This window comes from Tiliqua scincoides, chromosome 2 (genome assembly GCF_035046505.1).
Source record: "Tiliqua scincoides isolate rTilSci1 chromosome 2, rTilSci1.hap2, whole genome shotgun sequence".
Taxonomy (NCBI): domain Eukaryota; kingdom Metazoa; phylum Chordata; class Lepidosauria; order Squamata; family Scincidae; genus Tiliqua; species Tiliqua scincoides.
This window is the reverse complement of record NC_089822.1, coordinates 247,605,472-247,632,400: the sequence shown is the minus strand read 5'-3', so window position 1 is coordinate 247,632,400 and position 26,929 is coordinate 247,605,472. Positions and strand designations below refer to the sequence as shown.

Genomic DNA, 26,929 nt, shown 5'->3' with positions numbered 1-26,929 from the left:
CATCAGGGCACTCATGAGAGTAAACAGCCTGGAGAAATTCCCACAAGCAGTAGTGGGCTATGAACTGGCCACATCCTTCAGCAGCAACCCAGCTGCCCTGTCAATATTGACCAAGGGCTGTGCTAATATTTAAGGCATCAGATTTCCCGAATACACTCACCACCTGTCAACCCAAATCCGCGATAAATATGACGTACTTGTCATAGTGTATGTGTTACAATTGAAGTGGAGGGGGAGGTGCTCCAAAGGGGCTCACCTATCCCCAAGCATGAGCTCTGGACAACCATTACATTGTCCCTTTGGGCCCATGTTCCAATAGCTCCTGTGAAGACCATGTGGCATGAAAAGTGTCCATGAGCTCCCACTGCATTGCCTAACACAAGACAGCCCAAGGTGATTGCATAGGGCTGCCCAGTTGGTGTGTGAGTGTGTATGGCACTCTGTAGCTCCTTCACCCAGTGCTATAATGGGGTACAAATGTCCATTTTGCTGTTTCGGGACAGCAAAAGGGTAAAGATGCTATCAGCAGGGTTCTGCACCATCATAATACGTGCTTACAACCTACAAATTAGAAAGATACAATCATCCCCAACCTGGTGCCTTCTGCAACAAATAAAATTTGTCCCACATTTCCAACAGCTCTGCTTAATAGGAAGGGAGGAACCAGACCTTGTGTCCAGAAGTTGGAGGAAGAGACAATGGCAGTAGAGGGAGAGAATTTTTGCTTGTATGAGCCAAAATGTCTAAAAATAGTTCTTGGAAGAGGCAGCATTTACATACTTTTCCTCCACATTCCACACAAAAAATGGCCCAGCACATCACTGCGCACAGTGTACAGACTCCAAAGCCGATAAAGACACTGGATGCTATGCAGCAAGCACAAGCTCACAGCAATCTTGCAACAGGCTGGTCCCAGGGCAGACGATGCAACCATCTTGCTGAAGCTGAGCAGGTCTTAGTTAGGTAGGTGCCAAAATGAGTTACTGTCTGGAAACCCCATATATGCTCCTTTGAGTTACCAAAAAAAGGCAGAATATAAAAGTAATAAACAAACGGGTGCCTTGCCAAGCAGGCAAATCCAGAAGGGTGGGGGAGGGAAATGAAAAAAGGGTACCAATGCCCAGTTTCATTTGCCAGCCAGCTTCCACGAGACTGTCAATGCCTCCACGCCTGTCCCTGCACTATCATCACCTCAGCCCTCACTAAAGCTGGCAGGAAATGGAAGACTCAGCACTCCCGCCTTCGCAATGACATCCCAGCTGGGGAATGGTCCAGCGCACAGCAGCTTGGCTGAGATGGTGTGCTTCCCCCCAGTTTAGGAAGTTGGCTTTCACTTCTCTAAACCCTTTCTGTTATCTTGAAACAACTCCTGAGCCCATTTCAAGTTAAATTTTAATTACAATTAAAATTAAAAATTTCCTCACGTCTCACCCACATCAGGTATGGAAATTTTTAATAGACCGTGGCCTTCAAGCCTGAATAATTTTAATTGCAATGTTAGTTAATTGCATTGTTAATTGAAATTGCATTCTGTTACGTCAGAATGCCAGGTGCAAGGGAGGGCACCAGGATGCAGGTCTCTTATTGTCTTGTGTGCTCCCTGAGGCATTTGGTGGGCCACTGTGAGATACAGGAAGTTGGACTTAGATGGGCCTAAGGCCTGATCCAGTGGGGCTGTTCTTATATTCTTATGTTAGTAGTACTGACCATGAAAGACTCTGGATGTATATGAAAAAAACCAGCCTCCAAGTGGTGAATAGTAAACTAAAGGGTGGAAACTTGCGGCTCATTGACCGTTAAGGTGCAGCAATATAAAAAGTAAATAAATTTTCAAGCTTTGTAATTATTTACCGGGTATAGACTCAGATTCCACTGAATTAAAAATGTACGCTTAATGCTCGTGGTCAGTAAAGGCATTTAAGAATGTAAATGCTTCTTAAATAATGTGGCTCTCAAACATCTCTCTTGTGGCTCTCCAACATCTGAAGTTTGTCGTACATGGCTCTTATAGTAAAGCCAGTTTGGCCACCCCTGAACTATAGCATAGCAAAACAGCTCTTGAACAAGTGAGAAGATAAAACGAATACCTGTTCTCTCTGATGGATGCAGTTCAAAGCTGTAAAAAAATACTGTAACCTGTGAATGACTTCAAATAAACAGTGTGGCTGAAACACTTGGAATCCCTTCTTCATGCAGGCAAGGACTGTTTTCTCAGGAGAACAAGCTCTTAAGGACTGAACAAACAGGTCCTTAAAGGATCAGCTCCCATCCTTGCCCAGAAGGTTGAATAACTCACGTGCCCAACACCTCCCGGAATTCATAGATCTCCCGGATATCTTCAGCTCGTTTCTTCCAACTGGGTTCATTTTTCTCCAAGGGCATGGTTCTTCCTGGGCTGCCCAATCCCCAGCTGGCCTTAGAGCAGAGGCACAGGATAGGATGGCAACTCAGGGCCTGCATAGGCAAAGACAGAAGTAAGAACGGCATAAGAACACGGCAACCTGAAATCAAGGATTTTTTTTTTCATCCTGGAGAAAAGCAGAAGAGGGTAATATGGGGCAGAAGGTTGACTGCATATTCAGCTACACTGAGTCAGCTCATCCCATAAGTATGAAGCAAGAGCTACCTGTTGCATTCCAGTGAAAGGCTTGGAAGCCATTCAACTGAACTGCATCAGCAAACATATGAAGCAAGAGTTGCTGCTGCTTTCCAGTGAAAGACTTGGAAACCATTCAACAGCATCAACAAAGAGAGATTTGGAGACCTGGAGGGCTGTAACTCACGGTAGCTTAGCGTTAAGGCACCTGCTTTGCACAAAGACAGTTCCAGGTTCAATCCTTGGCACCGCCAGGTAGGGCTGGGAAAGATGCTTGTCTGAGCATCCTTGGGGAGCTGCTGTCAATCACTGTAGACAATGTTGAAGCAGATGACTCCACAGCCTCACTCAGCAGAAAGCAGGGTCATATGAAAGCCTATTGCATGAACAGGAGTCCTCTTGAGCACTTGGCTGCCTGCCTCTAAGTTGGCAAGCCCCTTTGTGACAGTAGAACGTCTAAGATAACAGCAGCCGCCAGGGCTGTGATGCACCTGCCCTGACCTATGGAAGTCACCAGGGCAAGGTTGGCACAGCCCTTTGTTGGGGGCCAGTGCAGGTAGCAGAGTCCAGACCAACGGACTTCTTTTCCTTCAGCTCATCTCAGACACGCACAGACCTTCTTCCCAGTTCTCTCATCTTTGTGCCCTTAAGTGTGGAGATCAGACTTTAGCCTGTTTGGTAACATCACTGCTGTCTCCATGGCAACAGCTGTAGTTCCTGCAACACTAAAAATATGACTCCTCGGCCTTAACCTCTGCCTAGGGGGGGCTACACTCGGCCCTTCCCCTGCCCATCCTGGGTAAGACTCTGTCCCCGTGCAACGTATAGTCAGCATTCACAGGACCTAAAATGAGCAGCTCCTGGGGAGGCTATGAAGTAGGGCACGTTTTGCCTTTGAATGTTTTACTTCTGGATTTCTGTCATAGTCTACCTTACTATCTAACTCAGCCATTTTCAACCACTGTGCTATGGCACACTGGTGTGCCACAAATGCTCTGCAGGTGTGCTCTGGGAGTTTGAGGGGGGGTTATTTATTAGTAGGGCCATTTTTCAGATGTGATGTGTTAAAAGAATCATTTGGAAAGATAGGTTGTAACATACCTATGGGATGACAGTCACTAAGGACAAAAACATGCACCAAGAGAAAGAAAATTGGTTGATGCATCAAAGCAGGCAACAAGCCAAACAAATGTCACTCATATGAAAAGATTCCATACACACTCATATGGTGACAACAGTAGATCTTCAAAGAGACAGACTCATACCTACAGAATAGTTATATAAATGCCAACATCCAGATACGGATAGATTCAATAACAAGTACATGCTCACCTTCTCTCTCTCTCTCTCTCTCTCACACACACACTCACACACACACACGCATATGCATATGCATATGCATATCCATACATAGATGCAACTATACATGGAAGGCAGTGGAGAGAAAGGTCTCTACCACTGTCCGTGCTGTCACTCAACCGTCACACAAAAATAATTGTGCAGACACTTGCTCATAGACAGGCTTATGATGCATTGTAGCAGTGGTTCTCACACATTTAGCACCAGGACCCACTTTTTAGAATGAGAATCTCTCAGGACCCAGCAGAAGTGATGTCATGACCAGAAGTGATGTCATCAAGCAGAAATTTTTTTAACAATCCTAGGCTGCAGTCCTATCCACACTTACCTAGGAGTAAGTCCAATTTGCTATCATTGTTAAAAGAATATACATAGTAGCTTGTTCAAAGTACAGGTCTGTAATTTCCTCAAATGCAGTCACATACCATGATAACATCAAGTCTAATATATTAAAAATAAAATATTGACATGAAGGGGGACCCACCTGAAATTGGTTAGCAACCCACCTAGTGGGTCCTGACCCACACTTTGAGAAACACTGCATTGTAGACTACAGGCAGAGCATTCTACAATGCATCATAAGATGTAAAAAGGTGTGCATCACTCTGTATGGGCTTGTGTGCCCAATAAAGACCACAAAGGGGCATCATGCATTAAAGACACTTAAATACCATGCACATATGTACTTTGGCAAGAGTAAAAAGGTGCTCCTGGAGAGGGGCAAGGTATGATCACACAGAGACAGTTGTACCAAATGCTGCACACACATACCTGCATTTGCTCAGAGACAACTGTGCAGTGGAACACATGTTCATACACAACACACACACAAGCCCACCCTCCTCACCAGGGCCTAGGAGAGGGAGGTAAAGGGGGCGATTTGTACCTGGGCACAGGGTCAGAAAGGGGGCCCAGGAGCCACAGGAGGGGGCCCAGAAATTTCCTGGGATCTTACATTCTTCAAACTCACTGCCCACATGGGATACTGGGAGCATTACCGTGGGCACATGGTGATGACTACTGCCACAAGCCATACACACCGCGCCCAGGATTGCATGCATTCCTTAACAGTGTCACATCTGGGAGGAAACTGACCTGCTACCCTTGCTCTTTGGTTTCTGGATCTGCTAACCATGAAGGAGTGTGTAGGAGCTCAGCAACACAGCGACAGGACTGTAGCTACTGCAGGAGTTAGTTTTGGTGTACACAGGATACTTCCCATTCCAGTGTGAGCCTGAATACAATGATACTAACCTCCTGCAATGATTTTCTATATTTGAAAGATTTTAGAGAGACTTAGGAGTGTATTTGGTTTTCTGTATTGCTGTATCTAGCTGCCAACACAAGGCAGGCAAGTAGACCTGAGCTGTGCAATGGGAAGACTGGACTCCAAAGACTATTCTGGCTGTTGCCACTTTCCCCCTGCCTGTTTTGCCCCATTCTGCCTGCCCCCATTGCCACCCCCTCCCTCTTTGGGAAGGGGCCCAAAAGAAACTTTGTACCCCCTGATAAAATTCCTCTCAGAGGCCCTGCTCCTCACACGGCATGCGTTAACACAGACAACTGGGCAGATACTAAATGGAGAGAGCTCATCACTCAGAAGAGTCAGCTGAGAGATGTAGTATCTTTCCCAGATTTGCAACACAACCCTATGCTAGCTTCTCAGAGGGAAGTGCCATCGTGCTCAGAGGAGCTTACTCCCAGGTATGGGTAAATAAGATTGCAGTCTCAGAGAGAGGCAAGTTACCAGCTCTATAGAGTAGAGTCAAGGAAAGAACAGCTAGAGAGAGATGATGTACAGTACAGGCATTTTGCTGCAGAGAGACACCCCAACACACGTACAGTCAGATACAGGCAGGTACAAGCCCAACCGCAAAGGTCAGTGTCAGGAAAGAACAGCCACACAGAAACAACAACAACACAACACGCAGAAACAACAGCACCACAACTAGTTGGCAATTGAGCCAACTCCTTGGTCTAGGGGCACAATTCTTACTTTGGGTGTGAGAAGTCCTGGTTACAACTTCATGGGCAAGAGGGGCCACACCTTGAGAGAGGATGGAGGGATTTGTCAATGCTACAGGCACATGCCTTGCGCGCAGGTGTCAGGTCCAATCCATGAAATCTCACAACCCCTGTGTGAAATTGGGAGGGGGTGGGAAGCTCCTGCCAACCATCGTAAATACTGCCATATGGACCTAGATGGATGGAACGCTGTACGAGGGCAGCTTCCTATGCTCAAAGGCGGAGAGAGGCAATGCTCCAGGGCAGCACACGCAACACAGCCTCTGACAGTTGTGGGAACAGGTACAGCAGGCTCTGACGGGTGCGGGAGCAGGTACATCAGTGCCACCTCCATTCACAGATGTGTTGCAACATCCTGGGCAAGGGAGCCACAGAGGCAAGAAGCCTTGACAGTTGACTGCTGCTTCTGACATGTCCCCCACCCAGGGACATGGATGGACCTAGGAGTCCATGGACCCATGGATGGACCCAGGATGCCAGAGAGATGGGCAACAGTGCCATCCACCCCCGGTCTCTCTCCGCCCATCCCAAACTACCCTCGCTTTACTTACATGGGGGGCTGGTTGCAGTGGGAAGGACCGATGCACCGCCTGCCTAGCGCAGCGCCGGGAGTGGCTCCTTTGTCGTGCGCCCCCCCTCCAGCCGCTGCGCGCAGGGCTGGAGAAGGCGTCGCTCTCCCCTTCCCCTCCTCAGCGCTCGCCCTCCAGCCCCCCCTTCCAGAGATGTAACCACAAGGAGGCGGAGTTGGAACCCCAAGGCAACCAATCGGAAGCAGGCGAGGCGGGGGCTGCCTGGCGACGGGACGAAGGCTAAAATTACACCCGGCGCGGAGAGGCAGCGCGGCTCCATTCAGAAAAGCGCCTGCAGTGCGCGCTCCCCAAGGCGCCCGCTCCCCAGTTGAGTTGGGGACGGTGCAAGAGCATGCCCGGGAGCCCGAGCCTGCACATGTCTACTCGGAAGTAAGTCCCGTTAAAGGCAATGGGGCTTACTCCCAGGTAAGTGAGGATAGGATTGCAACCTTAGAGCCCAAGCCTAGGCATGTCTACTCAGAAATCAGTTCCATTACAGTCAATGGGACTTCCTCCCAGGAAAGTGTGGACAGGATTGCAGCCTCAAAGCCCAAGCCTGTCTGTCTACTCAGGAGTAACTCCCATTATAGTCAATGGGGCTTTCTCCCAGGTAAGCGTGGATAGGATTGCAGCCTCACAGCCCAATCCTATTCACACTTTCCTGGGAGTAAGCCCCACTGACTATAATGGGAGTTACTTCTGAGTAGACACGCATAGGATTGGGCTGTCAGTCTTCACCTCCTCCAGCTGGTTTCTCCTTCCAAGTCCCTCTTCAAGATCTCCTTCTTTCCCAAAGCTTTATTCTAGCAAAAGGTTTCATTTCTGCAAGCCCAATCCTATGCATGTCTACTCAGAAGTAAGTCCCATTTATAGTCAATGGGGCTTACTCCCAGGAAAGTGTGGGTAGGGTTGCAGCCCAAGAGAGGGAAGGGGAAATCAAGCTCTGAGGACCTCTTTAAAACAAGGAAAATATTTCTTTGTCCAGCATGTAATTAGCTGGTGGAACTCCTTGCCACAGGATGTGGTGATGGTATCTGGGCTGGATGCCTTTAAATGGGGATTGGACAAATTTCTGGAGGAAAAGTCCATCACAGTTTACAAGCTGTGATGGGTATGTGCAGCCTCCTAGTTTTAGACGTAGACTATCTCAGAATGCCAGGTGCAAGGGAGGGCACCAGGATACAAGTCTCTTGTTGTCTTGTGCTCCCTGAGGCATCTGGTGAGCCACTGTGCGATACAGGAAGCTGAACTAGATGGGCCCTGGGCCTGATCCAGCAGGGCTCTTCTTATGTTCCAAGCCCTTCACCAGTTCACACACGAGCAGGGTAGCCAAAGCAGGAATGCACACTTTCAGACACGCTCTTTTATTACTTCATATTGCAAGGATCAGCCTCGGCCCTCAAAACAGAGCAAGGATCAGCTGACTTTTAAACTTGCATGGTTTTACTCCCCCCCTCCCCACTAGAAGACCAATGGTCCATTTGAGTGTTTTAAAGTTTAATAAGCATGCCTGTTAAAAGATCCAAGTAGACACCCTTGTTTAAGAAACACAGGAGCAGCCTTGTTTAGTGGATTATTAGACAACAATTTAAACAGTCCAGGATTCAAGGATCCCACTAGCCAGCAGGCACTGTTATGCTGAGACTGGTGGTCTACCTCAGTGTTTCTCAACCAGAGGTAGTTGTACCACTGGTAGTACTTAAGGTGGTGTCCGGTGGTACTCACGGGATCCCCAGATCCCTGCTGCTTGGCAGCGAGACCAGCAAAGCAACACAACACACATTGGAAGCTCAGATCAGCAGGCAGAGCTCCAACATGCACTTCTTGTGCATTCAGAAAAGCCCTCCCATCTGCCCTGAGTCTCTTACTGGTGTTACTGATATTTGTTCCAAGTGGTGTAGTAGGGCACAAACGTTGAGAAACACTGGTCTATCTAGTTAAGTATCTTCAACACAGATTGGCATTTCCCCACCCAATGCTTTAATCAGGGATTGAACCATGGCCTGTCAGCATGTACCCTAGCCCCTGAGTTATAACCCATTACCTTCTTCTGTCCATCTGTCGTTAAGCTCTCTTGCCAATACCTGCTTCTTCTTTATTAACTATATGAACATCCCCTAATGCAGGGGTGCTCAATAGGTGGATCGCGATCTACCGGTAGATCGCGGAGTGCCGACCCCCCCTCCCCTTCAGGTGCCTCTGGGAGGAAACGCCGGGAGTAAGGCCCATTGTACTCAATGGGGCTTACTCCCAGGTAAGTGTGGCTAGGATTGCAGCCTCACAGCCTAATCCTAGGCATGTCTACTCAGGAGTAAGTCCTGTTATACTCAGTGGGGCTCAAGGTACACCAACATACATTGTACCATAAATGTTATATGTTATGATGGCGCGAACATTGTAAAAAAAAACTCTGGTAGATCTCTGGGCCTTGCTGGGTTTCAAAGTAGCTCTCGAGCCAAAAAAGTGTGAGCACCCCTGCCCTAATACCATCCACACAACACACCAGTCATTTCTCCTAAGGCAGTGGTTCTCACACATTTAGCACCAGGACCCACATTTTAGAATGAAAGTCTCTCAGGACCCACCAGAAGTGACATCATGACCAGAAGTGACATCATCAAGCAGGAAAATTTTTAACAATCCTAGGCTGCAATCCTACCCACACTTACCCAGGAGTAAGTCCCATTCACTATCATTGTTAAAATATACATAGCTTGTTAAAAGTACAGGTCTGTAAAATTTCCCCAAATGCAATCACACACCATGATAGCATCAAGTCTAATATATTAAAAATAAAATATTGAAATGAAGGGGGACCCACCTGAAATTGGCTCGCGACCCACCTAGTGGGTCCCGACCCACAGTTTGAAAAACACTGTCCTAAGGCTTACCCACCCCATCTGGTTCTACAGTCTAGTCATTAGCATTCAACCACCTTGCCATGAGCAGAGGTGAAAAACTGTTTCCTTTTCTGTTTGGGTGAAGTCAGAATTCAACTGAAAAGTTTCCTTTCAAAACCATGTAAGTTGACAAAGTGCCAGAAGGGCAGTTTGGTTTTAAATTTCCTCTCAAATGGCCAACTGAAAGGGAGAGTTACTAAGCAGCTCCAAAGGGTCATTTCTTAGCCGTTCACTGTGGGAACCAAAACACTGAGCTTTATTACAGCAGACCTATTTGCGAGAACAATTGCTACCAAAGTATCCCTTGCAAATAAACCTTTTCGTCAGAAGAGTTGTGTTGACTCTGCTTCAGTCCTGTCCTAAATTCTGACACTGCGCCAGGTGACCAGAGAGCAAAATAGGCTCAGGTTGAAAACCCAGAAGGAAATGTCCCTGATCCCTCAAGGCTTTGCAGAGAAGGAGACCCTGGCAAGATAGGGACACAGGAGGACAACTGGACAGGTTGGCATCCAGCAGCACAGAGTCCTGGGTTCTGACCCTACGAGAGCATCACAAAACTGTACATGATGACACCCTGCTTTGTGTGTCTTCTATTTGATGTAACTACACTACATCTATAAACCAAGGTCAGAAAGCCTAGATCAATACTCTGAAAAGCAGACTGTGTCATCCGGTGAATCTTTATAAACCTAGGTGGGTCCGGATAAGTGTATTATTTTTAAAAATGGGTCCCGGTGCTAAAACGTTTAGGAACCACTGTCCTAGGCTGTATGGTCCAACACTATATGGCAGGATAATCAGAAATAATTAGGTAGTCAGGCTGAAAGGTCTGGGAGGCAGAGTGCGATACTGTTTACATTGTACATAAGCTTCATTACTTCCTTGTGGTTTCAAGTTCTTATCTCACTGCCTCTCAATTGTGTATAACCATCCTCCCCCTTCCTTTCCCAGGTCAAAATTCTTCAGAAACGATTTGTGCAGCCAGGCATACCACAAGTCAAGTATATTTATACAAATAGGCTCTGTTAGCACAACTCATTCTAATCACCATCTCCTGCCTACACAACTTTATTTCTTGAACATTTCCTCACTCCTGTCATGCAGATAATCAATAGCTCCATCATTACACCAACTGTAATATTTAACTTTGTAACCCCCTCCTTGTTTCATCCATGCCAAGACACACCCTTTTCTGCACTCTTTCCCCTTAACACACAGAAAGGAAGGAAGATATGGTATTTTTTGCCATGGTTTGTTCATAACATTTGCTCAACTAACAGGACCCAATCCTACCCAACTTTCCAGCGCCAATGCAGCCACAGCGCACCCTGAGGAAGGGAATAAACATTCCCTTACCTTGAGGAGGCCTCAGTGAGTGCTACCACCCCCCTGCAGGATACAACACACACCCCATTGGCACAGCTGCATCAACACTGGAAAGCTGGATAGGATTGGATCCTTAGAAAATGATACTATATCCTGGACACTTCCCATTCCCTAATCTCAGAACAGTGGAAAAGCAGGTGTGGGCTGTGGCTTACAGAGTGGTGGTTGGGGGAATGTAATCTATACATACTCGATCATAGTAAACTCACCACTCCCAACATCTTGGGTAGGTATGGTTCTTTCTGCTCCCTTTTGCTGAGCACACTGCAGGTTTTGTACCAATTTTCCTCTCCTGTGACCAGTCATTTGACAAGTCACACATTAGGTCAAGAGTCTGGCTTTAGCAATTTCACTCCCCACCACCACACCAGGCCAATTAAGCCCAATACCTTGGGCAGTCGCTTGATCAAGGGCAGATTTTGCCTTCTACCCATTTTTCACTTCTTGTGATATTCGCACAGCTCAGGTTTAAAAGAAATACATTCCAAACTCAGCACGGGAAACTGCTGTAGTTATGGGTTTATTGACACTCTGGGAGAATTCCTGCAGGGCGTCATGTTGACACAGAGGACAATCGAGCACAGTGGATGAGAAACTCATTTTGATCCTTCCCCCTTATCCCAGCTCTGACTCCTAATCTCCCGTTTCAAGCTGTTTCCAATGCTACTTCATTTTTTAGACTAATGAGCTTTGACGTTTCCCCAGTACAGCCTTGAAACTGCTAGCATGTGGAAGGTAGGGTGGGGAAAGCAAAAAAGTCCCCAATGCTGTTTAATGACCACTCAAACCTTCAGAAAGTAGGTGAAGGGGGGGGGAAATCACTGGACACAATAGCAAGAGAGTATCCAGGATAAAGCCAACAGCCTGCTTCAGTTTCTCCTACAAGGTGTTACAAGTCTGTAACAATATCCAGCTATGATAAGGAAAGATACACCTGAATGCAGTGCCCTGTTACAGTATAGGAAAATGTGACAGCCAGTGGCACGAAGGCGGCAAGGACCAACGAAGCAGGAGCTGATGGAGTCCTCTCCAAGGCAAATGACCAGCTCCTGGGCAGGATCTTCTTCTCACCCCATGCTTTTCACTCAGCTTGATCAGATCTGTAGCTGCCTTGATTGAGGCTTCCGAGTGGATTCAGCCCATGCACCACTTGCAGGAAGTAGTCTCAGGCTGCTTAGTTGACCACCACCATCACCAGCCCCCCATTCTGGCTACTTTCCTTTTCCCCTCCCTGCAACACTAAGGAGATGCCCACAGGGAAGCTGTTCTTTTCTTGCTTCCCAGACTACCCTCTCAGATCTGGACATAAGCTGCCCAGAGCAAAACACAGATTCTTAGAGAACGGAGGGTGCCCTTCTTCCCTCCCACAGCCACAAGTGGCTTTCTTCCTAACAGATTCTTGCCCTTTGCAATTCCACTGCTGACGTACACAGCGAGAACAAACACAGGCAGAGCCAGGTCTCTCAGTCTAGCCTCACTCTCAAATGTCTTCTCCAGTCTCCTGTACCTGTAGTGCTGTGTGGTCCTCAGCTTGGCTTTTTGCATCAAGAGAGCAATACCACCCCTTAAGTTTGGACAGTAGGGGGGGGGGAAGGAGGAGTGCATGACCAACAACCACAGGAAGAGATGTGTAGAACAGGAAGTTGAGTAAAGCCATCAGGGCTGCCTTGCAGACTCAGCAACACCCCTGCCCACAGTGCAGCAGTCCACACCCTCAGCAGTGCTTGGACCAACAGTTTTCATACCCTGAGAGTGAAATGTTCTGCTGAGATGCAGCAAGGAGCTTACACTGCCCTCTACTGGTTCAGAACCAAGTACTACAGGCACCTACTGACACCACCAAGGGAAAATGGGCAAGTACCTGTAGGCCTAGGTAAACTGGGGAGAGCAGTATGAGCATGAGTCACTCAGACTGTTGCCAGCTGTATACCAGTCAGGTGCTTGGGGAATTCTGCTCTCACATACAAAAATCATTGTGTCTGCAACCACCAATGGCTCAATGAAACAGGGCAAAAGAGCAGCAGTTGGCGGGGGGGGGGGAATCCAAGCCAGTCCTCCATTTGTGCTGAAGGCTGGCCTTGAAAGCTGGTATGATTCAGAAATCAGATGCAAGGTCTTGTCCTACCCTCAACTCCATACTGCAGCAAACTGGCCCTACAGGCATAAAGGGGGATACCATGTCTAGTAGTAGTCGTGCCCCTATCCCCACAGCACTAATGCTCACAGTCACGTGCAGGAAAGAAATGGCACACTGTCAAAGCCCGAGCTGGACTTTGGTCACCGTGGATCTTTGGAGATGACACCTCTGAACAGGCAAAACTGCACACTGGAAAGCCAATGGAGAGAGCTGCTGTAGTCAGCTGGCAGCAGGCATCTCTCTCAGGTTCAAACCCATCCTGTAGTTCAAATGGAGAAGCCTGGCTGAGTGGCTTGCATCCAGACTAGCCATCCAGCAGTTTCAGAATGCTTTCGCGCTCCTTGAGGCTCTTCCAGGCCTGGTCTTTCTCCTTCTTTGTTGGGGTGCGTTTTTTCTGACGTGCTGCCATGATCTTGCGAAAGGCATCCATGACCTCGTTGTCTGCCATGCGTACTCGCTGCCGCAGCTCCTGCCTATGCAACTCCTCCTTGGCCAGCCTGCGAGGACAACGGGATAAGGCAATGCTTTAGTCAGACTGTGGGATCGCAACACAATGAGAGATCCCATCCCTTGAATGCAGAAGGTTTCAGGTTCAAACCCCAGCTAGGCAACCCTGGAAATCTGCTGCCAAGTCAGGTGGATAAATGACCTGGCTCCATATAAGGCAGCTTCGCAGGATTGTATGACTGGTGTCTTCCTGCTCAAACTGACAAGGGAAGGCAGTAGAATCAGCCTTTCCAAAGTAAAGGTGGAAAAGGGCTGGAGTCATTTGATTCCTCCCCCCTGCCATGTCTTACCTGAGCAGCTCCCCTTTCTTAGCTCGGTTGTGTGCGCTCAGAGCCTTGAGTTCAGCCTGCCGCTTTCGCAGTTCAGCCAACACTTCATCCTCCGAATCCTCAGCAGGTCGGTCCTCCGACTCTAGCAAACCTTGAGCGATCAGCTCTTCTTTGATGCGGCCTTCCAGGGACTTGGTATGGGGTACGCTGCAGGGGCAAGAGAAGCAAGTGTAAAGCTGGGCATTATACATGCTCAGCATGACATGCAACAGAGAGGTCATTCATCTTGACAGCCAGCACGTGGTTTGGGAAAGAGAAGACAGGACATATTTAGACTAAGGAGAGCAGCAGCTAAATCCTTGATCAACCCTGATCTCATTTGGTAAACTTTGGGCAAGTCACTCATTCTCAACCTCAGCTCATCAAGAGCTGTATGCACTTAAAAGGACAAAGAAGTCTCAGCTGAGGTAACACACCTCAGTTTTCAGATGGGGGCACGATCTGTACAAATTATGCAAACTCAAGTTGCTGCATACATCTATTTGCACTGCCTAAAACTGGGTGGGAAAAAGTGGAGACTTCTATACCTTGCCACAACAATACCTTCCCTACCTCAACTGGTGGTGGGTCTGCCCCCTATGCTCCCTTCTGACCACCAAGAAATATGCCTGACAGCAGAAAGCAAGATGCAAGCTTTAACAATGGACCAAACAAACTATACTTTAGCTTTAGCATTTCTGGGCATAAGCAAAGTTCTGACATGCTCCAAGTCGAAAAGATCAATCAAAGGACTTGTGCTCGCTTGCGGCTTTGCCCGCCAACAACCTGCATGCCAAGATCGCACCATTCCCTGCTAAGTAGTTGGCCTTATCAGCAGAGCAACCTGCGCTTGAGTTCTCTGCACCTATTATTCTAGGTGCAGGAGGAGAGCAGGAGGTCTGGTCTAGAGGGTAGAGCCTCCGTTAGCCCGAAGATAAACATCAGAAGGTCGCCAGTTCGAGGACACCGGCAGCTCCCTGAACGGCTGAGAATGGCGTGACCTTGAAGCAGCTGACAAGCCAGGCTGAGTGATTCCGCCTGCTCTTGGTGTGAGCAAGAAGCATCTTGGCTGCCCTCCATGTGAGAGATGGAGCTGCTTGTCAGCCTGCGTGGGAGAACTGGAGGCCAGAAGTGAGACCAAACCAGGAAGATCCATTCTGAAATGTTGTTGGTTCTTGAAAGAGAGAACCTCTATGATTGTAAAAATCCCCTTGAGGGATTTAGAAACGCCTGCCTATGTAAACCGCCTTGAATAAAGTCAGAGGAGTAATCCGATGACCAGAAAGGCAGTATATAAATACCGAGTTATTATTATTATTATTTAGTTATCTTTGTTTACTGGCCTAGTAAGGCCAGGCTTTCTAGGACTTCTATCTGTACTATTGCTATATTTTTTTGTAACCAGCTACAGCTTTAGTAGTAAACATATATAAAAATGCTGCTTTGTTTTGTTTTGAACCAGACTTAGTGGCTGTGTGTCACCCCACCATCCTGTTCCAGCCATCTGCTTGCACTCTTGTGTTGTAAAGTATTCTCATAAGAACCTCTCTATATGAGGCAACCTGGATCTCTCATATCATTTCCTCGGCATCCCAAAAACCTTCAAGGTCACAACCAAGTAACACAGGCCTTCAGGAGGCAAAGGAATTATGTGGGCTATGGTGATGTGAGTGCCGTTACTGCCTGCTTAAACCAGTGCATCTCAACCAGTACCACTTCACAGTATGGCAGACAGTACTAGGCCCCACTTGGCATGCTAACTGTGTGGTACTGCCCTGCCTGGCTGGAGTGGGCAAGCTGTGGCTGTGCAACTGGCCTGGCCCTTTGAAAGACACATTGTTTGGGGGAAGAAGGTGAAGAGCAAAACACAATTGTGGGCCAAGCTGCCACTCCTGTACACTGTTGACATCTTTGATAGCAGTTATGGTAGTTAGAAAAATGGTGCGTGCAAATAAAAAAGGGTGAAAACCCCACTTTAGGTCAATGCCTCAAGTTAGAAAATGGCAACAATTCTTACAGTGTTGCCTCCTGGATGGCTTAATACCTTTCCACCCCATCTCACACCACAATACATTCATCAGGCACAGAAGCTACTATTCCTCTGGCACCAAACTGAAACTACCCCGCAGTCCCAGAGCTTTGATGTAAACAATATTGATCTGCTTACTAATTTGAATAGCTGCTTATCACTGCTGTCATAAGTACTAGGCACCGTATTCCTTTTAGCTTACTTGTTGGGGTATTTTATTCAACTGAGTTAGTTGCCTCAAAGATCTAATGTAGGGAAAAAGCAGGACAGAATTTTAATGCAATTACGTAATTACTCCCACAGGAGCAAGATGACTATTAATGGTTACCTGAAGGGCTTGTTCTGGCTGCGGGGGGAGGTGCTGGCCCCATCAGCTGCAGAATCCTTGCCTGCTATCTCTGGAATTGGTGAATCTTCAATAGGGGAAATGATATTTTCCTACAGGGAGAAGACAGACAGAAAGAGGCTGCTTACATCGCCATCCAAAGCAAATTTATTCAGAAGTCAGTCCCACTGTGTTCAGTGAAGATCTCCCAAGTCCGCATCCGTAAGACTGCAGCCCCCATGATCAGAGACTGCAGAAGCCATAAACAAGGGGCAGGACAAAATCTTCTTTTCTTACTTCTACAAGTGCCTGCAGGAGGCGCTGGGTCAGAGGTCCAAACGGGCAGCCGTCCTCAGGCTGTTCATGCTGCGACTCAGACTTCTTCAGTAAAGCATCAACGTCTGGAGAGTGGGGAAAAAAGAACTGATTGCCTAGATGGGTCTGAGGCCATGTTGTTATAAGTGATGCTGTCATAATTTTGTATTCTTTGTGATCCACCTTTTTGTAGTCATGCACTCTATGACCAATGGACAGTATTGTAAATGCCTTTGAGACATGCCAGGCAGCACAGCTCACATCAACTCCAACTATGCAGGCTAACGCACATTTTGCTGTCTTCAAAGTTAGATCTATTCCTGGGTATATTTGGGGAGCTGATTCCCAAAAATGCCATCGGTTTTGCCCTGTCATGTCTAGTTTTGGAGATACGGCAGAGACTTGTTTGTGAATGATTCAAGCAGCTTCAAGCCTGCGCCATGGCTTCTTCACAAGGAAGCTGCTTGAACTATTCACTAGTGAGACTATGCCGTATCTCCAAAACTAGAGCGGATAGGGCAAAACTATTTTTGCCCTATTTTGATGCTATTTTTGGAATTAGCCCCCCAAATTCATACAAAACCACCATAGATTTTTAAAAAGGTTTTTCTGACTTCTGCGTATACACCAATAGACAATAATATGAACTATGCACACTGCTGTTCAAAGTTCCAAAAAGTGTGCAAAGTTCATATTATTGTCAGTTGATCATCCTGTCTGCCTCCTGCTGGCACTTGACCTAAGCTCCAAAACTCCACCTGGACCTCTTTCTGCTACCAAGATGCCAGGCCACAGTCTGGGAAAGGAGATAAGACTGCAAACTATTATGTAATGCTGTTCCTGTTTGATATCTGTGTTTTTAACTACTGTGGTACCATCCTGTTTGCCTGACTAGGCTTATCAGGGGCAAGTAATGTACACATTGTCCACTCTGGGAATCAGGAAAAGCGAGTAGATAAGGAACATCGTCCACACAAAGGAACATATCCCTAAATACCGATCAAAGCAATCAGGACCTCAAGTATACAATAGATTATCTGGTTAGGATCCTTCCTCTGGCCATAGTACACAGGCATTCACCCAGACTCCAACAAATACTGGCAGCCTACTCAAGTGATATGTGTTACCCAAACAGATTGCAAAGACTGCCTGTCTTGGCATCTTTCTTGGGTCTCCAAAATGCTGCACAAAACCTAGCACCAAAGCCTGGCAGGCTATCTCCAAGAACAGTAACTATTAACTGCATTTCTTGCTTCAATCCTCTCTCCGCACCCTTCCACATTCCACTTCTAGCTTAGGGACAAGGCCTAAAGGTTAGAATTTTCTCTATGTAACACCTTCCTTCCAACGTGTTTTTCCTCCTTCCTCACCTCAGATGCACTCTAAAATCCACATTCATATTACAACCACCACAGGAAGAGTGTTGTAATTTTTTGTTTTCGTTTTCTTAACAGGCCTGCATCCTTTGATGGGAAGCACATTCTCTCCCAGCCTATTCATTTAAAGGGTGTGTGTGTGTGTTTCCTTACTTCTGCATAACACTGGTTTTAGACCCAGTTTAAAATGCTTATCAAGAAACTGGTTCTCTTACTTTAACTGTGTTTTCTCAAGGCAGGGGCAGTGCTGGCCAACTTGTGTCCTTGAGGAAAACCTTTATCAAACAATCCTCCACACAGCTTGCCACTGTGAGATTCAGGAAGCTGGATAAGGTGGACCTATGGCCTGATCCAGCAGGGCTGTTCTTACGTTCTTACGATGGGCCTCTTCATAGTGCTCCCAAAGAGCAACCAAGATGCACATAAATCGTCAGGAGTAGTGGAAGAGAAGCTTCTAGTTATGTCACACCAAATGAAAGTAAACCAAAACCTGGATGAATCCTAAGAGATTTAAAAACAAAGGGAAGAACCTGTGCGGACCACTCAGCACAGGGCAGTCAGAGTTGATTGGCAATGCCTTACATCCAGCTCCCAGGCTTCAAACTCACAAGTCCTCAACTGGGGATTTAACCTAAGGCCTTGTATGCATAACTAAATAAAGCATGCACCACAGTGGTGAACTCCAGACTCCTCCAGCATATCAGGTGGATACCTTTAGTCTTGCCCATTTTGCATAAAATCCTGCAGAAAAGCTCCAGATACCTTTACTGTCCAGCTCCGTCAATGGCCCTAAGATGCCTTTTTTCTTATCAGCAGCAGCTGCAGCTCGAGCCCCATCTTTCTGCTCCTCTAGCATGTCCTCCTGAGCCCAGCGCTGGGAGTAATGCTTCCCCAAGGGTGGAATCTACAAAGGCAAGATACAACAGGTTTTAATAGCCATCATCTCAGGAAATTAGCAACAGGAGGGTAGAAGTGCCAGCTCCAAGAGGCCTGGAAGGGGTTCAGCTTTGTCTAGTCCCTTATCAGTGTCCAGGTACTTGACCCCTTCCCAGATACAGCTGCATCATTATTCTGCCTGCCCTAACAGTACTGTTTCCTCCTTTCTCCCTCCAGCTAAGTTTCTTCACCATATTCTTGCTTCCATGTCAACAAATAATTTGAGCTTCCTATTCCCAACTAAGCACGTTGAAAATCTGAGTGCTCAGAATGGGGTCTGAGCAGATACCCAGTGGTCAAAAAAATGGGGCCCTCAGATCCTGAATAGCTCTTTGCTCCTCTAGATTAGCAATGTGCATAACTGATAGAGGTCACAGAATTCAACCTTTTTGGCACAGAAAATGAATTATCTTTGCCCCTCCCTCCCATCAGAGCATGTAACTAGAGATGGGGCATTCTCAGTGGCAGGACCCAGAGAAAACCAGGCAGAAGTTCCTCAAGAAATCCAGGAATATCCAAGGTTAAGTAAAAGAGAGACCAGAAAGGGAGACTGTGCTACCCAGGAAGCATCCATATGTAGCCTTGCACCATAGATAGGATAGGGGGTCACTTGAGGCTGCCTTGGCACAGGGGAGGCATCCTTCGCTTTGGCATCCTCTGTTTTGTGCCACCTACTAAAAAAAGCTCCATCTCTAGAGGCAGCCAAGCCACTTCAGTGCCCCAAAGATAGGAACAGAGTGAAACCACTTACTATCAGGAAACTGTGAAAGAGCTCAGCTGCTTGATAGCAAGCTCTAGTTCTTAAAGAACAGGCAGAGCTGTGAATGTGTTGGAGCCGCCCAAGCAAATGGAATTATGCCAACATTACAGCCCCAGGTAAATACCCTGCTGCTGCTCCCTCTGTTTAGCTCCTACAAACTGGCATCTCAGGAACGATGGGGAAGGCTGCACTCTTAACAACACTGATCTGGAAGCAAGCCCTGATCGAGCCATTAGAGTGCTAAGCTGGTAGAATGGACAGCCAATGGAGTAAAGAAGCTGCCCTGTAGCAACTCAGACCAACAGTCCATCTAGATCAGTATTATCAACAGTGACTGGCAGCAGTAGCTGTCCACAGTTTCAAACAGGTGTCTGGAAGTGTCCACCATTCAGAGGAAAGGATGGATGCAAAAGTTGCTTCTTTAGCAACTGAAGGTTTATTAAAGAACAATAATACCTAAAATATGAACAGCGCTTTCTGTGTGCACAAAGCACTTCACAGCTGTTATCATGAAGCTGATCTTACAACAGCCCTGAAGGATGAAGCTTGGGAGCTGAGGCTGTGAGGGTTTGCCTGTGAGGTTTGCCTAAGGCCATCTAGTGAGAATTCATGGCAGAGTTGACCTGGGGGAGTTTTTGATCTGCAGCTTGATCTCGTACTCAGGATGCCTTAGGATAGATCCTGAGAGTTCAGCCTAGCAATTCTATTGCCTGCACTTGAAAGTTTTCCCACAATGTGGAACAGGATAGTTTCTTCCCTGTTGCACGTCAAGGAAATGGCTGTCGCCATGTTCTGAACTGCGGGAAGACTTCGGAGAAGCTGCCTAGATTCTGTCTGACAGTTATACTACGCAAGAGGTAACGGAGAGGCAAAACAAGTGCAGCACCTAGTGGTTAGCAGCAATTGCTTTGTCTACCAATCAAGGGAGAAAAATGAAGATGATCAAGCAACAGGTACCATCCCAGGATAATGTCTACTGGGGCCCGATGATTCAGCAGCCTTTTTCCAGATGCTGAGGCATTTTAGAAGCCCAGTACTAGAGGGGGGCTCAGGGTAAGGAGGGGGTAAAGCAGGGAAGAGTCAGGAATATTCACCACAGGCCAGTTCACACCCACTCCAAACATACTCAGTCCAGTGGTTACTCCAGCCACTAATGCAGCACATGGTTTGAAACCCCCTAGCACAGCATGTCTCAAACTGAGCTCTGAGTAGTCCTGTGACGACATGAGACCCCATCAGGGGCTCAGCAAGCACACTGTCATAAGCCCCGCCCCATTCCCAGGTGGTGTCCCTGCACTTTTCTTGGCCCCTGGGAACTTGGGCAGGGAAGGAGGGAGGGGTGGATCACTAATGAGGCTCCAGCACAAGCACCTACTGCTTTCACAGCCATCAGCATTGCTCTCCAGCATGGCTCTCAAAACCACCCAATACAACCTTGATATAAAATATCTGTCAGTAGTGGGTACAATAGCAAAAGTCTCACTGAGAGTAAAATGTGCTGACTTTCCTTGATTCTTAAAAATGTTTTATAATATGAACCAAAGCTGTTCCATTAACGATAATTCAGAAATGTTACTGGTTGCCTCTAAACAGACTTCTTTAAGAATGCTTCCAAAAATTTTGTTCTCTTTCTCCATAAAAACAGACATTAAAAAACTTTGCAAAAACGTAAATAATACAATGCCACCCTTCTCCCTAAAAACAAAATTTGTTTTGAAAAAAATAAAAAAGTAACACTGAACGAGTTACAGTTTTATTTTTATCATTATTTATCAAGTTTTATATTCTAATGCAGTGTTTCTCAAACTGTGAGTCGGGACCCACTAGCTGGGTCGCAAGCTAGTTTCAGGTGGGTCCCCATTCACTTCAGTGTGAATTTTATTTTTAATACATTAGATTTGATGCTACCATGGTATGTGACTGCATTTGGGGAAATGTTACAGATCGGTACTTTTGGCAGGCTACTATGTATATGCTTTTAAGAATGACAGTCAATGTGGCTTACTCCCGTAAAGTGTGGTTAGAACTGCAGCCTTTGGGATGTTCGGAGAATTTTTTTTTAAACACATCAGCAACTCTTTCGGTACTGCTTCTTTATTTTAAATAATTTTTTAAACTTCTACTTATTGTAAACTTTTAATTTACTTGATTGATTGATTGGGTCATATGGGTGGTATTAAAAATTATTAATAACAGGATTTATATACCCCTTTTCAACAAAGAGTTCACAAAGCAGTTTACAGAGAAAATCAAATATCTAATGGCTCCCTGTCCCAACAGGGCTCACAGTCTAAAAAAGTGCAAACGAACACCAGCAGAAGGCCACTAGAAAAGATACTGCTGGGGTGAGGAGGGCTAGTTACTCTCCCCTTGCTAAAAAGGGGAGAACCCACTTGAAAAAGTGCCTGTTACCCAATTAACAGGGTTTAATTTTTTTTGAAAAATTTTTTTACTGCTCAATGATGTCACTTCTGGGCATGACATCATTTCCAGTGGGTTCCAACAATTCTAAAAAGTGGGTCCCAGTGCTAAAAAGTTTGAGAACTACTGTTCTAATGCAGTAATCAATAAGTGGAACCCACATAGACAAAAGCTCTCTGAGGCTCCTCAATAATTTTTAGAAGGGCTCTGCAGACCAAAATGTTTGAGAATCACTGCAATAGTACTTTTATGGGTCAGTTAGCGCAATATGTTTCTCAGGGTCCAGTTAATCATACTGGTGGGGCAATGCAACAGTTTGGCAAAAGATTATGTGGCAAAAAATACTTCCAGATCACTCAGTCAAAACCCAGCTGAAAGGGTGAACAAAGGGGCCTTTACAACCATGGTTTTACCTTGTAGTGTTCAGCTTCATCTTCTGGTGGTTTCAGGAGATCTTCCAGGGTACGTACCTCCTCACTGGTGAGGTCAGCACAGTATGGCTCTACTGAGGCCCAGAACCTGTAAACATAGAGCCAAACAGAAACACTTATGAGTGTAGGGAGGCACAGTGCAAGCCGAGTGGGTTGGGTAAGCAACAGGCGGGTACAGCCTGAACACATCGTTACTGCCACAGAGAGTGGCTTGTTAGAGAGACAACCATCCTTCCCACAATGAAGAAAAGAACATCACTTGAAAGAGATAAAAAGGTCTACTTAATAACAATATTCACATCCAAAAAATATAGGAGTGAAGTTTTTTTTCCATGCATTTTGCTTTTTCCACATATTAACACTTTTCTCAGTAACCATATGGGTAAACATGCTCCAAGTGTATGAAGAGAAAAGAGACACAGCTCAGTAGGAGAGCACCTGCTATGCATGCAGAATATTCCAGGTTCAATCCCCAACATTTCAAGGTAGGGCTTGGAAACGGTTCTGCTTGAAACTCTGGAATTCAAGCAAAACCAAGCCCTACCTTGAAATGCTGGGGATTGAACCTGGAATGTGCTGAACGTTGCTGCCAGTCAGTGCAGACAAGTATTTAATTTATCCATCTACCTGTCTGACCCATCAGAAGGCAGTGGCATCTATTCTAAGATGTCACACTGTCTCACGTGAGGCCGCCTCTTCTAAAACAACAATGGTTAACCTTGCCAAATCGTAGAGCAGGAGTCAGCCATTCTGAGATCCTCTAGCCTTTGTTCCCCTTCTGTGAACCACTTCCTCAGCCATTCTGAGCAGACCCAGAGAAGACCAAGGCAGGAGTGGAGGTGGCAGTAGCAGCAGCTACTGCCACCTCTTCTGCAGTCCGAGAAGCTGGCCCCAGGTGCCAGTGGGCACTCTCTGATCAACTGCTATGGGACCAATTCATGCTGACAGCCCTTGAGTTACACATGGAGCTGCTGGAGGGCTGCCCCGACTGCACAACTATTTCTCCAACCCAGACAACTTCAAAGGGCAGACAGGAGGTAGCACTGGAGCCCTGGCATCAATCCTGCTTGCCTCCACAGCCCTGGGGATACCGGTGGAAGCCGGAGGCGGCAAGAAGCCCAGCACTGCATAGTTCTGTAAGTGCATGGCAAGAAGTTCCCATGAAATCCAGGGCTATAGGCTGCCATGCTTTTCCCTTCACTCTGTCTCAGCCCTTGCTTAACCTTGGCAAGTGTTTAATTAAAACTAGAGATAAATGTGACCCACCATTCACTCATAGATACAGTCTGTGGCTCCTATGCAGAAGAAGGCTGTCAACTCCTACTGCAAAGGATATGCCATGTTGAAGTGCTACATAATGCTTATGTGTGTATTATTAACTGGTTTCTGCAAGTCTCCCCCCCCCCCATACCTATTAGGTGCATCATTTTTGGGAATACGGGGCACATCAATTGGATCATCTTGGAACTCGTACTCTTGGATTTTAGGCTGCAAGTTCTTGGATTTGGGTCGACCAGGACCCTGTCCTGTGCTGTGGCCACCTTTCCCTTCCAGTTTCTGTTTCTTGGGTTTGCCATGCTTGATAGGAGTGCCCAACTCATGCTCCTTGCCCAGTTTCAGAAACCGCCTGTCCCCTTTTTTGTCCTGCCAGTCTGTCAGGATCTGAGAAGAAAAGGAAAAAAAACAGCCTCATAAAAAGACCACCATATCACTGCTCCACAACCATGCTTTCTGCTTGTCTTCTGTCACGCATATGCAAGCTACAGTAGTTAGTTGCCTAAGCTTGCTTGCCTAAGCAAGTTCGCTATGCTATACTGTATTTTACATACAGTCCCTCAGCCTCAGGAAACACAACGGAATTTACTTCGAAATAGACACGCGTAGGATTGTGCTGCAATCCTATATATTTAAGTATATTTCAAGTCTATCATTCAGGACCCTGTTTCTACACAGTAACGTGGAGACTGCTCTGAGAGCAGGCCTTAACAGACCTGTGGGCCAGGAGGTCTGTTTTGAGAGAGTGCCTATAGGGAGTGATGGGAATTGACGCATGGGTGCATTGAGGCAGGTTTTGAACGGGCTGCGAGACTGGTGAAGCTAGCAAGATGGGGCTCCAGTCCTTGCCACATGGACAGGATGCTGACTAGCTTCACCAGTCTTGCATCCCATATCTGTCCACATAAGACTAAAGCCAGATCCAGTTTCACTAGCTACAACTCTTCCAACAGTTAAGAAGGTCGATCATTTTGCTGCAGCGGCACAAATCTATGAACAACTCAATCTTCACCCACCTATCCTGAAAAAAAGCACTTGATTATAAAGAGAGTCTTCAACTTAAGTTTATTTAGGACTGTATCCCTTCAAAATGTATAGGACTAAGCTATCAAAAAATGCCAATGTCCTATGATTCACTCTGATAAAGGCCAATAATAGATATCCCCAGACATGGCAGTTCTGATTCAATGGGTTGAAACCACAGGGAAGTAAGTTTATACCAGACATGAGAAAGAGCTTCCTAACTGTTGGACACTGGAACAGTCTGACTTATGAAGTTGTGAGATCTCACTGGAGGTTTTCAAGCAGAGGTTGGATGACCAGCTGTGTATTGTGGCCTCTACCAAGCAAAGAGTTGGACTAAACCTCCAAGATCCCTTCCAACTCTTAATGTTCTGTGATATACCAGGTGTAAATCTGTCCACAGTGATAACAATACAACACATTCTGCTACTGTATTGTATTGATTTAACATTGCTTGCTGTGCTGTATTAAAAACAGTGTTAATTGCTTCGATTACTGTAAACGTCTCAAAGTGCTCTATGAAAGAATAGTGGAATAATACACTTTTAAAAAAGCAAGACAGTGGGATTAAAAGAAAAAGGTTCTTTGATAGGTTTGCTGTCCAAGTGCAATTGACTTGGCAACTGACTAAGAAGCAACATCCTTGAGAAACAACACAGGGACATTTTGTGGACCAGATTCCTTCATATTGTGCACAGGACCCTCAAAGACCATATATTTAGTACTTCCATATATTTAGCATCAAGTCACACAAAACACAAAATTGTCAGATGTGACTGTGGAACCATACAAACTGTACAGTTTGCATGGCAGGTCTGTGCACAGAAGTCTCCTGAGCAAAAAAGTGGTTTTAGAGCTTCCCCCCACCCAGACATCTGAAGGGTCAAATCCTGCACTTTTAGTTGTGTATCGTTAGAGCAAAGGAAGTGCCTAGGAGCCATGATTTCAAGCATCTCAACTTCACAGAGCAGCTCAGTTCCCCTCTGACCTGCGTCTCTGCCTCCAACACTCGAAGTCGGCGACTAGCAGAAGACAGCAGTGTTTCCAGCTCCAGCTGTAAGGTGTCCAGCTCTTCAATGCCAATGCCGTCATCTTCAGAACGGGCCAGTACTGCTGTGTAGCGGGGGCACACCTTCAGATGGTCCACGGACTTAAAGTCATGGAACTGCAGGGGACAGTCCTTCAGCTCAGACATGATACCCCTGGACCTGCAGAAAGAAAAACAAAACATTAATGACATACTGTACATACAGACTTATAGCCATGGAACTGTATTGGGCAGTCCTTCAGCTCAGTCATGGTGCCCCTGCAGAAAAGTAGACATTTATAACAACACACCCAGTTGCAATACAAACAAGACAGCATCTGCCAGGGTGAGAAAGAAGAGAGTTAATAAAAAATATACCTGTCAAAATTGGGCCAGGGATAAAGTGGCAAATCAGAAACTGGTCTGTAGATCAATATGCCAATAAAAGTTCTGACTGACTGACTGGTCTGTAGATCGCTTACCCTGCAGAAAGTTACTGCAAAGGGGAAGTTTTGCAAAGGGGTAGGCACAGTTTGTCAGTGACTGGGGAGGGGAGATGGGGGAGAGCTAGTGTACAGGGATTTCAATGGGGATTGATGGGAGAGAGCTGGTGGGAGGGAGATTTCAGTGGGGGGGGAGCTGGTGGGAGAAGATTTCAGTGGGGGTGGGTGGGGGGAGAGCTGGTGGGGGCAAGATTTCAGTGGGGGTGGGTGGGGACAGATGCAGGTTAAGAGGAGGTGCTACTGTCAGCTATTTGGCTAGTGGAGGGGAAAGGACAGCCCCATGAGGGAGAGGGCAGAGCTGAGCTGCAGAAGGGATGGCTGAGGCAGGGCAGAGGTGGGGGACAGGCAGAGACAGGGAATGAAGGCAGGAGGTGGTGGCCTCACATAGGAAGAGCCACCAGGGAGGCTGGAGGCTCAGGAGGCCCAGGGGGAGGCAGGAGCACCAGAGAGGCTGCTAGAGGAAGGAGCCACTGACAGAGACTGCAGGAGGAAGGGAGCTCCAGGGCACAGAAGAACAAGCCTACCTGTGCAGCTAGAAATAGGAAAGTAAATGGGGGGGAACCAAACTAGCCAGGAGGGGGGCTGGGGAAGGAGAAGGAAGCGACTTCCGTTTCCAGGGGCTCCTTCCGGGTGACACCCACCTCGCGCAGGGGTGGGAGCGGAAACTTGACGTCACCGCGTATCCCCGGGAGACGGCCGAGCGGCGCCCCCAAAAGGGGTG

General features: G+C 46.8%; 2 protein-coding genes across 6 annotated transcripts in view; both read right to left on the bottom strand.

Annotated features, from left to right (window-relative positions):
• The window catches only part of CAMK1 (calcium/calmodulin dependent protein kinase I), a 39,568-nt gene extending 37,116 nt beyond the window's left edge, over positions 1-2,452 (bottom strand). For all 3 annotated transcript variants that reach the window (XM_066616817.1, XM_066616818.1, XM_066616820.1), the window contains exon 1: positions 2,297-2,452. In XM_066616817.1, coding sequence (XP_066472914.1) covers positions 2,297-2,382 — 86 coding nt within the window. In that variant the 5' untranslated portion in view covers positions 2,383-2,452. The remainder of the gene's footprint in view (positions 1-2,296) is intronic.
• A 7,228-nt stretch (positions 2,453-9,680) lies between these two features.
• On the bottom strand, positions 9,681-26,913 carry TADA3 (transcriptional adaptor 3). 3 transcript variants are annotated; one of them, XM_066617604.1, is made up of 9 exons: positions 26,850-26,913; positions 25,667-25,886; positions 23,792-24,042; positions 22,363-22,468; positions 18,595-18,736; positions 16,439-16,542; positions 16,145-16,254; positions 13,770-13,955; positions 9,681-13,469 (listed from the first exon to the last, which is right to left on the bottom strand). In XM_066617604.1, exons 2-9 carry the CDS (start codon positions 25,871-25,873, stop codon positions 13,277-13,279), a joined length of 1,299 nt encoding a protein of 432 aa, XP_066473701.1. In that variant the 5' UTR covers positions 25,874-25,886; positions 26,850-26,913; the 3' UTR covers positions 9,681-13,276. The 3 variants fall into 3 exon arrangements, with proteins under 3 accessions (XP_066473701.1, XP_066473699.1, XP_066473698.1); XM_066617602.1 differs by lacking the exon at positions 26,850-26,913 and adding an exon at positions 26,733-26,785; XM_066617601.1 differs by lacking the exon at positions 26,850-26,913 and adding an exon at positions 26,084-26,779.
• Positions 26,914-26,929: the final 16 nt, after the last annotated feature.